Source organism: Pholcus phalangioides, unplaced genomic scaffold (assembly GCF_987345545.1).
Source record: "Pholcus phalangioides strain wild (caught in Gottingen) unplaced genomic scaffold, Ppha-v1.0 ptg000004l_1, whole genome shotgun sequence".
NCBI lineage: Eukaryota > Metazoa > Arthropoda > Arachnida > Araneae > Pholcidae > Pholcus > Pholcus phalangioides.
This window is the reverse complement of record NW_028301597.1, coordinates 52,082,112-52,096,026: the sequence shown is the minus strand read 5'-3', so window position 1 is coordinate 52,096,026 and position 13,915 is coordinate 52,082,112. Positions and strand designations below refer to the sequence as shown.

At 40.0% G+C, this 13,915-nt stretch overlaps 1 protein-coding gene across 2 annotated transcripts in view; it reads right to left on the bottom strand.

The window, feature by feature from the left end:
* LOC149087823 (pre-B-cell leukemia transcription factor 1-like) overlaps positions 1-13,915 on the bottom strand; it is a 313,057-nt gene that overhangs the window by 25,707 nt on the left and 273,435 nt on the right. For both annotated transcript variants that reach the window (XM_089231736.1, XM_089231735.1), the window contains exons 5-6: positions 9,536-9,671; positions 6,716-6,809 (exon numbers count right to left, since the gene is read on the bottom strand). In XM_089231736.1, coding sequence (XP_089087862.1) covers positions 6,716-6,809; positions 9,536-9,671 — 230 coding nt within the window. The remainder of the gene's footprint in view (positions 1-6,715; positions 6,810-9,535; positions 9,672-13,915) is intronic.

The window sequence follows — 13,915 nt, the reverse complement described above, 5'->3', positions numbered from 1 at the left end:
ACGATATCGCCATATCTATCACTGTACAACACGTGCCACATCAATCGACATATTCTGCCTTCAATGACAAGGTTTCGAAATTCTTGACGCGAATATACAAGCATCAGGTGTGTACTGTCTAGTGTTTTCTAGTCTAGTGTACATACAGCACGTGCTTCGTAATGTTCGACGAGTGACTCGCCGTCACAGTCGGTTTTCTGATCGGATGGACGAGGATTGATTGATGAGAATTTCATTGGTCTGCGATAGTTGCAGCGTCAGCGAAGGATCGGCATCATCATCTCTCGAGAGAGTATTTATTCGTTTTAATATATACTGTCAGAATTGCAATTCCACAGAGAAATCTGTTTGTAAATGGCCGATGTCCCTCGTCCATAGTAGCGATGACGGCTCCATGAATCGAGACGAAAGAAGTGATGTACATAACAGAAGATAGAGTGGAATTGGAATAAGTGGAGAGCGACCCATCGGCACCAGGACCACGGAGATGGGGCAGTGGAAGCAGGAAGACAACTAGCAACTCCTTTTGTACGATCTCGTGTACTACCAGGGTAGAATACGAGTGTGTATGTGTGAGAGAGAACGGGAACGGCTACTGACTGACTGACCAAGGCAAGCAAGAAGGGATGGTCGATATCATAAGGGGAGAGAGTGTGAATGGGAATATCCGAAATAACTGGAATAATGCATCCGAAGTGGGAGAAGATACTGGCAGAGAGGATATCCATTCGCCCGGTTGAATCCATCAACGTGGGTGAAAAAGGGAGGGGAGGCTGAAGGAGGGCCTTCAACTTCACTGAACAGGCGACGAGCGCATTTCCAAAGCAACCACCTCAACATTCTTGCTTGTATCATTGATAGATCAACGATCATCACTGAAAAACAAAGCAACGCATTCAGGTCGGGGATACAACACACAGCTATACAATTAATTTTTTTTAATTCGATATCGCGGCCATTACTATTTTGTCTGATCATAATACATCAGTGAACTATCTGAACTCTATACAAATGCTACATTAATAATGGAAGTGCTTGTACATGGTGTTGAGAAACGGCCAAGTCTAGTGTCTGGAACAAAAGGCGAACGTCGAAACGATTTCAGCGAGGCTGATAGGATAATTCAATACCATAATACTAATAATCAGTTATACAATATATAACTGGTGCACTACACGCTATTCGTGGGTGTCCGCATTCATCCGCCTAATAATAAAAAAATACAACCGACAATAAATCTAGTCCGCATCATTAAAAACACGACCAACACCTATTAACTGAAGCAGGACGAGACGATCCACCGGCGGGACAGTACAATGCCGATATATAGCATAGCCGCCAACTTTGGAGAATGAGAATTAGGGAGATTTTCGGACGGATCCAAATTTTGTATAAAAATAAAAAGGGATTTTTGAAACACATTGTAGAGGTTTTTCATTAACAAAAGTAAAATTGTAAGGATTTCTCCCTTAGCATCGTACAAGTCACCACCGATTAGCGCCAAGTCACTAATCATCTCCAACCAGTAGGTTAAATTTCCCGTCATTACTATTTTCGAATCAAATCATGACAAAAAAAAAAAAAAAAAAAAAAAAAAAAAAAATCGCCGTTGGGCTCGAAACGGGATTTATGATTAAAGCAGGTACAAATCATTTCACCAAATTTGGATGTCGAAAATGCCGACTGATCCTGGCCGATTGGCGAATTTTGTCTTTTCCGCGAAAACGAAATACTTTTTTGTGATTTGACGCAATGGCGACACATTTCGTCATGCTCTGACGTCATTTCGAGAATTAAAAACGAAAAGAAAAAAAAAACAAAAAAAAACCGGTCTTTTTCTCAGAGTAAATTCTTAGGGAATAATTTCCCCCCCCCCCAAAAATGGGTTTTTTTTCTTACAAAGTTCAAAATTTAGAAGACAGCAATTTTTTGGGAGTCCGGGAGACGGGGTAGAAATTTGAGAAACTCCTGGAAAATCCAGGGGACTTGGCAGCTATCATATCGCCATAGGGTACTTCAATGCATAGTTTTATTTAGATGGTGGGTCTGTTACTCACTCCTCACAGGATATGAGTAAAGTAGCCAACGGAATCTATCGAAGATAAACATAACAATGCTCCAATAGAGCAAGATAAGATTATTGCAAGATGAAAGGTTTCAAAGAGTACACACTAAACGAAAACAAATGCTGTCTAAGTATTTTAATGCAGCGAAATCTTCATCAAAGTCAACACGCTTCAGGGAGGGATGGGTAAAAAGCCACATTCGAATGAATGTTTTGTTCCAACATTTGCAGTTGGAGTTTGTCATTACCAAAAGTTAATCTTCAAGTGAAGGAGGGTAGGAAGAAAGGTGTCAACCCGGTCTTCTCGTTGTTGATACAATTCGAGCAGCAGCAGCTCACTTGAAACTGTTGAAAAGCTGGAAACGCGAAGTTTGGTTTCGAGAGGTTAAAGCAAAACTCACAGGAATGAAAACAGGAAAATATCTGGGTGTGAAAAAAAAATATATAATTCGAAAGAATCCGAAGAACGTTGTGGAAGGAGCAAGATATACGTACAAACAAACCAACGAAGTAAATACCCCTAAGGCTTTAGGGAGGAAGGAGAAATGGAGCCAGGAAAGGGGGGGGGGAAGAAAAAAAGGAGCAAGCCTAAAACCAATAACAGAACGTGAGCAAATGAAGTAAGAAGTAAGCACAGGATATATTCTGCCTCCAGAGGGAAGCAAAAAGAAAAAGAATCGAGACAGAATCAAAGAAGGAAAGAAAAAGGCTTGTGGGACCGAAGGCTTTTTCTGTTGTAGCCTGGCCAAACATTTGCCTAGGCCCCTTTTTCCTTCTTTCCTGGCACAACTCAAACAAAATCCCAACGACTGAGAAAAGAGCTTTCCTTCCTCTCTTACTTTTTTTTCATTCTATGTATTTATTCCTCGCTGTTTCTTCCTTCCTTATATTCTATCCCACGTCCTTTGATTTTTCTATTTTCCGCACCATCCCCTTGTTTCCCAGTGCCTCCCAATTTCCTATCTTCTCCAGCTGAACCGGAACTACTACAGAGCTTATTTGATTTCAGCTTCTGCCTGGCGACGCCAATAGCAATACGTAAAGAGATAGCATTCCGATATTTAAACAGATTGCTCTGGGAAACAAGTCCTTCCTTAGATTGGAGATAAAGCGATTTTCCCAACATCCACTACTACTGCGAGGAAGGAGGCTGATGGAGGAGGCAGGAAGGTGGAGGGAGAAAGGATGGGTCCGGCTACAAGACCATCATAGAATGACCGGATAGGAAGGACAAGGAGGATGAAAACGGACGGATGGAGAATAAGTTTGAGCGAGTACTACGTATTGAATACACGTATCAGATTGACTCGCCCAAGATCAGATTGCCCCACAGACGGCCTCAACCCCCTCCTCCGTAACAATGTCGAAGGAGTTCTCATCTCAAATCTATATTAGTATTGGGGGGGGGGCAGGAACGTAAGCACGATCGACCTTTGGAGGGGGCACACTGCGTTTGCGGGCGCCATAAAGAATTTCTTCAAGAGAATTTCGAGATACTAACTTTCAGAGATCATTTTAAATCAACTGAAATTGATTAAGATGTCATATATGTATAAAGCTGTTTCCTCTTTTGAGATTTAATTTTTTGGATGAATATTAGAAAAAATTTGAATTTTGGTTGTCTTGGGGGGGGGGGGGCCTAGAAAGACCACTACCTTTACATCCATGATAGAATGAAAAGTTGAGGTTAACTATCATGTGCCATAGACAGATATTCGAAAGTGGCTATACAATATATACAGGGTGTTTCAAAAAAAAAAGAAAGAAAAACAATCGCGAAAATCAAAGGGCAATTCAGGCATACGATAACAATCCAGACGCAACGACACACTTCGACTTCGCATGGATTGCATGCTTGCCGCCGGGTGCACGTCCTTGCGCGAGTTCGGGATTGCTTTACAAGCGTAACGTGTGTGGCGTAACAACTCCCAATGGCGGCTCCGGGTGGCGTTTGCGCACCTACGTGATTTTGGTTAGTTATTGTTTGATTGAATTGCTTTTTTATTTTGGCGATTTTTTTCTGAAACACCCTGTATAAGACAAAAATGGAAATAGTGATTGTAGCCTAAAACTAAGTCATTCTAAAAGATTAGGTCGGGATGGACAGCTGAACATTTCAACGTAAACATGCTGAGCCAGAGCTGCTGCTATAGGTGAACTATTGCACTAGATATTGTCACAAAAAACTAATCCGAGTGAACTTGTAAGGCTAATCGCCGTTCCATAGGTTGACTTTTTTTAGTCGGGATAGTCACAGATGTCAACTCACTCCTTCCTTCCACCTAAAAGGTCGCAAGCTGAATTTTTTCTAAATGATGTCTTAAATTGCTGTTGGGTCGAACAACGAAGATGCCGATATCGGTAGAGCGGAAACACTTTCAATGCATTTCATCAAATAGCATACCGAACGACAGAGACGCCAAGAAGCCTTATCGAGGAAACGAAGTAACTTAGATTCGTCGAAAAACATCGACGAAGATAAAACCGATTTTGTTAGACCTTATTTCCAGTCACACTAATCGACTTGTTGCGAAATCCAAGAGCCAATATCAAGCAGACTTTGTTGAAATAAATTCCCAAAAGAACTCATTTCTCAAAGGGATATTAAAATGTTGTTGTTTGGCATCACTTAGATTTCTGAACACGCACAGCTTTTGCCACACGTACATTCGCTATTCTCTTCAGACTACACAACAAAAACAAGCTGAAATTCTATTCCAGCCAGATCAGCGGAAATAAAAGTATGTTTTTGCAACAACTTCAACCACTGAATAAACCGAAGGAGGGGTGAAAGCAGTAGCGGCAGTCTGACGCTAGTACACGGGAACAAACGTACATTTATATCTATCCACGTACAGCACCGAACAAGTACTCAGCTGGAAGAAAAAAACAACAACTCTGTGCTCTTAACATTTCAGACGATTTTAAAAGTGAGTTCCGTTTCGGACTTTCACACGAGCTACGAGAAATTCATGGACGTGGAAATTCACTCAGTTGGACGGAGGGAAACGAAGCAGCCGAGAGAGAGAGAGAATAAAAGTGAATGTGCAGAGAGCAGGTACAAGAGAATGATGTTGAGAGAGGGAAGGTTAAAGAAGTGTTATAAGAGAAGAGAGAGAGAGAAGACGGAGGGTGGAAGAATGGCCAGGCCTGGCCTCTCGCGATAAAAGGATCGACGATCCCCCGCCTTTACTCCCGGCTGCCTCAGATTAAAGACTGTGCACGTTTTCTCTCCTTATCTCGACGGCACGTCTGGTGGACGGGCAAACACGGGCCCACGGTCCCCGGGCGGCCATCGCTTCTCGGCGGCGAGCTACGATGGGCCGTCCGCCGCTGGTCCTCCAGCGATAAGCAGACCGCTCCGAATATATACCGAATTAGCATGCTTTAGCCAACCTCGGGGTCCTGTGGTTTATGGGGACATTTAATGGAGGCAATGGAAAGAGGGATCGAGGATAAGAGGAAGAGCGAATGGGGATGCGCACACATACGAGGAGTCTGAAATTATGACTTTCGGGAGACTAAAACCCTTTTCCAGTTCCTTTTCGCACATTCCCATCCTTCCCTCAGACATAACACCCTTCTCTTTGATATTCTACCTGACTTTAGATAATAAGTTCTCTTTGCACAAAATGGGATATGTGCGTGGCGAGAGAGAGAAAATTTAAGCTTCGTTCTCCAACCTACCTACCGACTGAGGCAAACGAAATTCGAGAAAAATACAAAAGCGAATATCCAAAGATATATGTATACGAATACAATGCCGGGTTTCCTTTATTCGGTAAAAATATGCTCTCTCTTATCAGCCGAAAGAGGATTGGACGAGAAATAAAACTGGTATAGGGAAGAAAGACACTTGACACTCATATTCCTCTCTCTCTCTCTCTCGAGCACAATACAACTACTACTATCGGTAATACAATCCGAAAAAGTGTCATATATATATATATACATGTATCTATATATCTATTTATGAATATGAAGAGAGAGAGAGAGCGGATAAATATCTATAAACTCGATATAAATAACAGATAGGTTGCTCTAAAAGACTGTAAAGGTGAGTTCAACTGAATATTACTCCGAATTATGTAACGTATCATTAGCGTTAATTTTTAGTCTATCCAAAACGTAATAGCCGCAAGCCGCAATATAAAACACTAATATCAAACCAGAAAAACAAATTTGACTTTCCAAATAGTTTAAGCCATTTCATTGCGTAGAGCAGCGCTGGACAAATCACAAAAAAATCTGAGCCGGAAAAAAAAGTTTTCGGCGGCAAAATTTTTTTTTACCCGAAGAATAAGGTCCAAAATAATGCTGCTTTCGACTTTTTTAGGGTATAGTGACCCTCTTTCATGTTGGCTCAAACATTTTGTGTTGCAATTTAGTAACTACACAAAGAAAATATTAAGAGACAGTAACAATTTTTTAGTTACCACGGCGACCTGGAGCATCGGATATTGTTCAGCCCTGGCGTATAGACAGAAGAAATTGATAAGAGAAAGTGTCAAGATCAACTGTCAGTCCCGTCCCGTCAATAATTTTCTCAGTGTTCAAATCGTTTTCAGGCATAAAGGAAATGGGAATAAAAGCGCGATGCTTGCAAATATGTGTAGCCATCGAAACAAAATTATTGAAAAAAAAATTAACCTGCTTTTTTGGCAGCGTAAAGGTTTGCTTCTTCTTGAGCTTTACCAATATTTTTCTTATATCTTATCCTCTTGTTACCAAACCAGTTGGAGACCTAGAAATATTTAAAAGAAAAAGAAAAGTCGTAAATCCCACAATGAAGCCAATTGTACTAGAGATCGATTAATTAGTTCATAATCTTCGATGCTGAAGGCTGACTCAGGGAGATCTCATTAAACTGACATCTCCTCCCTTGTAGCAGTTACTTCAGGAGGGGAGGGGAGAATCGGAGGAAGGAATAGAGCTTTAAACACGTGTCTCGAAACGGGATTGTTCATCATTTATCACACCTGCGTTCTTACCTGTTAAAAAAAACGAAGTTCGTGCTCGACCGACTCATTACTCATATCCTAAGAAAGAGAAGTCAGTGCTCGAACGGACAAGTTGTGAACAGGCTAGCTCTCTATTTGCACGTCAAAGAGCCAACCAATTAAAAAACTGCCTGAGCAAGAGGGGGGGGGGGAATACTATCTCAAACAACTAACGTACGCACATGGAATAGTCAGTCTGATATCAAAGTATAAAACATATACAGGCTTTCAACTTATATATCGTTGTCGAATAGCTCTTTCCTGAACCGTTAGTCCCTCAGAAGTAATTTCCAATAAGAAAAAAAATGTTTCAAGTGTTTCACACATCACCAAATTATTAAGAAGAAGAAAAAAAAAAACACGATCTTTTTGAGTCTCAACTAGACAGAGTGAAAACTCAAGTCCGTTTCACCTGCAATGACTCGTAAACCATTGGTTATAAAAACATACTTTCAAAAGAAAAAGTATTTAAATAGCGTGATCATCTTACGTGTCATTTATTTTACTAAGCGCCGTATATGTATCGGGATACAAAATTTAATTTCTTATGCGATCTTACCCTTCAAATTTCATTACAAAGTAGGTATCCTGCCTTTCATGGACCCAAAAAAATTAAATAAAAAACATAAATCCATGTTTTTCAAGTTCAATACTAGCAGAGATATCCGAGTTTAAAACTCGCTGAAAACGAGGGAAAGAAACCATATAAAGACAAATGGCCAAGCTTGTTTCACACTTCGTACGCTGTTCCTTCCCTCATTTTCAGCGAATATTGCACTTAAAAACATGGAATTTTTTGTTGGGCTCAGCAGAGGCAGCGAAACTTTCCAATTGGAAGTTAAAGCAGTGGTTCTCAACCTGGGAGGAGAGGATCTCAACCATTTGGCCACTTTGCAATCCTAGGATATTTTAAGGGGATCAATCAAAAAATAAGATGAAAGGAGCCACAACAAGTGGTGAAGGGGGGAACCACAGAGAGATGCGGAGTAATAACGTTTTCAAGTGAAATTATGTCCAAATATGTTGGACAAAAGTGTGACCATTTTCAGAACCCAGCAGAGCCATCCGTGGACCCAGGGCCATCTTAAACAACGTGGGCATTCCTTGGGATCTTCATGTCATGTCCACGGGGAGCCTACATGATGATATTTGGTGATTTTCGAGTGTAAATATGCAAGCTGTTACGGTTACCTCCAGGTAAGAATATGGCCTCAGAACACCACTTTGCCCGGGAACCCAGGATGGGTTCGAGATAAAAAAAATCATTTATCAAGATGGCCATACCATAGAACCGCCCACAAGAAAGAAGCTTACTAAACTCTGGTCCAGGGTAGGTGCGGACAACTAGTGATGTGTCGGGTGAGGCGATTTATCGAGTAGGTTAGTTGGATCATCCCATATTTTATATAGACCTATTTTTCTTATATAATTCGGCTCTTGAGAAGGGGGGGGGGAATGATCATCTCTATTTTTCTCCCCTCCTAGATCTGTGCCTGGTCGAGGGTAAAAGATCGATTTTATTTATAAAATTTTTGTTCATCATAAATTTAGTTTTCACTAAACCAGTTTAATAAGTAGGAAGAGTCTCACTTCTTCATGGGGGTTGGGGCCCTAGCCACGACGGGGAGAGCACTAGAAGAAAATATGGGCCATGATCTAAAAAAGGTTGAGAACCACGGAGTTAGAAGACGCAGGACGACTATAGAAAACTGAATATATTGCATCTCGGTACATTTAATGGACAGACTGAACTCGTCGAACAGAACAACGAAACAAACAATCTCCAACTCCATGGCATACTCTAGACCAGTGTTTCCCAACCGCCGGGCCATAACACAAGTCAAACCAGGCCGTGAGAGTCCTTCGCAGTTTTATTTTTCCCATTAATTTCTCGTTAGTTGTGTGTATGACCGGGCCTTTCAATTACACAGACAGATTTACTCTCAACCGAGGGCTTCCAAAGGTTGAGAACTACTGCCCTAGATGGTTCTTCCCACCAGATATGATCTCACCAGTGTTTAGAATAACTGATAACTGGCCACTACTAATATATAATAATTATTTCATCAATTTATTAGAAGCACCCTAACAGATTCTTATGTTGCATCATTTAAGGAAAGTTTAAAAAAAACACCTTACATTGGATATTACGTTGTAGACATTAACCCTAAGAGCTTGGACGAAATGTATTTTCTGGTGGAAGTTATGCCTTAAAGTTATAAAACTGAATGTTTCATGACTGGGAATTTCAGCCGCAGAAGATTGGGCCCCCCCCTCCCCCCCACATAACTCTCGTGAAAGAAATACGCACTAGAAATAGTTTTTTTTTTTCACTCAAGCGGCTTATTAGATGACATGAGAATATTTGAAACATTTTTTTTTTGCAAATAGAAATTACCTTAAGACTAATGATACGGGAATTAGTTACTTGACAACGAACGAACACCTTGTATGTATGAATGGTGTTTACCTGAGAGACCGTGATGCCACACTTCCTCGCCAGTTCCTCTTTTGCTTCTTCACTAGGATAAGGGTTACTGAGGTGCGAATAGAAATACTCATTGAGGATTTCTGTCGCCTGTTTGGAAAAATTCCGCCTCTTCCGTCTGAAATTAAGACAGAAAAACATGAATAATCCCGTTAACAACATCGTTTTATTTATATTTACTATGGTAAATGTGATAAATCGGTTATTATATATAATAACCGATTTATCACATTTACCGTTATGACGGTCGGTACGTATGCGCAATGATCGGTTATTATACATACTAACAGATTATTATGCATAATTATCGACCGTCATGGCAAGTTTGATAAATTTATCACTCTTACCAGCGAATATGCGTAATAACCAAACGTCGTTGGTAAATTTGATACACACTTGAAATTTATCGTTTATCTGCGATTATGAATAATCCCCTAGCCTGATGTAATTGGTGAATTTGAGAAAAAATCCAAATGAGTATATTATGTGTAATGAATATAGTCAGACTTCGATATAACATTAACCAATTTTACGATCGTACCCCGATATATTGATAAAATAAATGTATGAATTATCATATATAGTGCGAATTATCATGTTTACAAACGACGCCACACTTGGGTATTACGCATAATAGCCGGTAAAAGCGTTAATTTTTTTAGTACTTATTAAATTTATCAATAACACTTGGGTACTATGCAAAACCGAAGTAAAAGTGACAAATTTGGAATAATTTATCAAACTTACCAAAATGCTCGGCGATTATGCGTAATATATAGTGCATAATTTATAAATTATTTATTATTATACATTTATAACATTTACCGTACCATGATATGTATACTACTAGTAGGTAAGCATCGGAGCGTAAATTACTGCACAAATCTGAAACGAATACAGAGTATGAATATGGAAATCTTTCTCTCTGTCCGTGCGACAGCAGTATATTACCAGTTCTCTTCTGAAGCGGAGTACAATATTACGAGTTAGACTATTATAACGAATTCGAAATTGCAGTCAAGATGCTAAGCTTGGAAAGTAACTGGGAAAATATATTCGGCTCACCACAAATTGCATCATTCGATATCGCTTCCAAGACGTCTCAAAGGAGACCTTCCTTCTATATTTTCATTGAACGACGAAAACATTAAAAATGAAAGATAAATATAGAAAAATATAAAGATTATTACAAGACATAATCGATCGATTAAAAAAGGATGAAACTACACATATGCAACCGCAAAGACCAGTGACTCGGAAACAGAGCTTCATATAAGTTGAGATAAAAATTCTGAAGTCGCAAACAACGGAATCACGGACCTCTCGTTTTCTACGATTGAGGAAAGTTGGCCATTACGGGTCCCTGATCCATTATACGTTATATTTCTTGTTAACCACCACGAAAGAGGACTAGACGAGCAGTCAATGAATAGCAGCACTTACTTGGAATAAACGAATGATTCAATGGAAGTATTTCACACCAATTAAAGTAAAATCACGTAGGAAATAATTTAATTAGGCAGAAGTAAAAATAAATATACGAACAGTGTAGTCGGCTTTTGGCTAGAACACTAGGAAACAAACACTGTCTTTGATGGTACAAATTTTGAAAAATTGTTATTTAAACGCGTGAGAATATGAACTTGGCGCCGAAGAGTGCTGTCTCTTCACCTGTTCGATTAATCTAAATGGTTGTTTCCCGTATAATTTCCTCACCTCCGATGAAATTCATCTAAAAAGAAAGAAACCCAAATTCCTCACCGAACGCTAATCCCCTCAACAATAACTGAAACACGGGGTAGAGAAAGTGTTACGAGTCACTTATATCATTCTTCTTTCAACGTCCCCCCCCCCCCCCCCATCACAGTCAATTCTACTCGTTCGTTGTTGTTTTAGCCTGCTTTTCTATTTTCCACACTATAATATAATATATAATCTCTATTCATTCAAGTTCGATTTCTCCTGTTAAAAGATACCTAAACGAATTTTACATATTGAAAGTCTGGAACCCCAGAGAGAGGAGAATTTTCAACAACTCTCCTCTTTCTTTTCTCTTATAAGAAAGATTAAGACTCCAAAAGCTTCTCATTCTTTGTTGGCACGTCACCCTCGTTAGCGAAATAATTGACTGGATTGAGGAAAGCCTCGGAGTCCAGGAAACCATTTAGTGCCCAGAGAGATCGGGCCCATTCCCCTAACTAAACATGCGGTAGGTAGGAAAAGTTTAGACGAGATCATTTTCCTCTCGACTGGTATTGGGTACCGACGCCTTTAAAAGAGGATATAATGTTGCCCCCGCAATGTTTCGAGGAAAAATAAGCCCGTTTCTTCTTCGCCGCCCTCTACCAAACTCTCGATTTAATTTCCGTCGTTAAACAAATTTCATATAACGTATCAAAAAATTCAATTTTTTTTATAACTCCCACTCTTTCTCCAAACAAAAATTCTTCTTTATCAGGCTCTTCTACCACTCATCTTTGTTTAAATCCGTCGTTTCACCAAAATTTCTCTCTGCTCTTTCCAGGATAATTTTTTTTGTTTTTGTTTTCAATACCTCCATCTCTTTCCCGCATCTTTTTGGAATAAGACCAGCGATACCGGAAGAGAAAACGAAACCAACCCCCCCCCCCACTTTCGAAATGAGACATCGCGAGTAGAAGAGAAGTAGAGAGTGGGGTGGGGTGGGGGGGGGGCTCACCGTGACAGCATAAACTTTAATTAAACCAATGGCGAAAATTTATTGACGGTTGCAGCAGAAGGGGATTTTTGTACTCGTTTAATTCCGCGCTTATGTTCTGAAAAATGCGCGTTTTTACCTCAGACGGCGGAGGAAAGAAGAGAAAACGAGAGAGAATTTAGGGATAAAGCTACGACACAAATAACTATAACGGCATCGTACATAGACTCCGTTAGGCGAGCTTTTAATAAAAATATGAAATAAGACCACGCGTGCATGTACATACATACACACACACACACACATGCATGCAGATGAATAAATAATAATAATGTAAAAAAAAGAACGGCCTGAGACTGGGGAAGAGGGAACAGAACCTTCAACCGAAGGAAAATGTTAAAATTTCAATTTAAAACAACGGGGAACGGATGAACGCATCAGTTGAGCAAAGAGCACAGAAGAAGCATTTTAAGAAAAAAGTAATAATTCGAATTCCCTCAATTAGTTCTTTTAAGACTGAAGAGCGAATTTCGATCCGAAAGTAAACAAACAGAAAGCCGCTACCATCTCTTTCCTCTCTCATACGCTCTATAATAGCAATAAACACAACTCCAAGCAGTTTCCAGAAAGTTCAGATGAAAAATGAATAAATAAAAATCAAATGGAGAAATGGTTCGTTATCAGTAAAGTAAGTAGAAGAAGTAAAAACTCATTACACCATTCTCGGAGAGGTTCATTACCGAATGTACAAGTGTTAATTCCAAAGAGTAAAAATTCACCTAAATGGCGAAAAAATAAACAAAAACATGGAAATATACTTATTCAAAGGGAATAGCATAAAGCTGCCGAGGAAAATGCATATGTACTCGATAAGTAACAATTTCTTCGAAAATCAAATACGGAATCTCCCAAGATTTATAATTTTGGATATAAGCACGCATTCGAGCTTGCCTAATCAACCTTTTTTCTCGTGCAATTTGAGGTAGCAGAAAATGAGAAACAGCTTCGTAAATTTCCCAACAACATGAGTTTTTATTGGATGACTAAATATATTATGCATATCCACTAATATAAACGGGGGAAGAAGAGAGTGTGCCACCAACCAGAAATGACATTCTACAGCAAAAACAGTAATATGGAAGGTGGGGTGGGGGAGGGGGAGAGAGAGAGAAAGAGGAGGTTGGGAGAGAAATGCTAAAGGAGAGATGTGGAAGAAAAAGGGATGAGATAACCCATCTCAGAGACAGAAGTAGAATTATGAGAATAGTGCACGGCCCATGAAGTGCGGCACCCATTACACGGCTGGGCAATATGGCCGCTTTTCCCTCCAAACATTCGCTAGCCTTGGCTTAATTCTCCCAAGCACAAAAAAAAGTGCTTGCTAGTGGGCGCTCGCCCTCATCCATCCCTCTCACCCCCCCCCCCTAATCCGTGGCCGGAGAATTTTATTTTCGTTGTCAAGTCCTTCTTAGAGAAGAATCCGTCATAGACTTTCGGTTCGCGAAGCTTAAGCCCAATTCCGACCCGAGGTTTAAGACTTTGTCCCGCGGATCAAGCCTATATTTATATATTGAGCAACAGAAGAAAGAAATAAAGAAAATGGCGTTCGTTTCGCTGAATCCACTGAAAATTTCTGGTCTACGTCTCTCTCTGTCCCTTCGAACGGTGGATAATGCGGTGGTCAG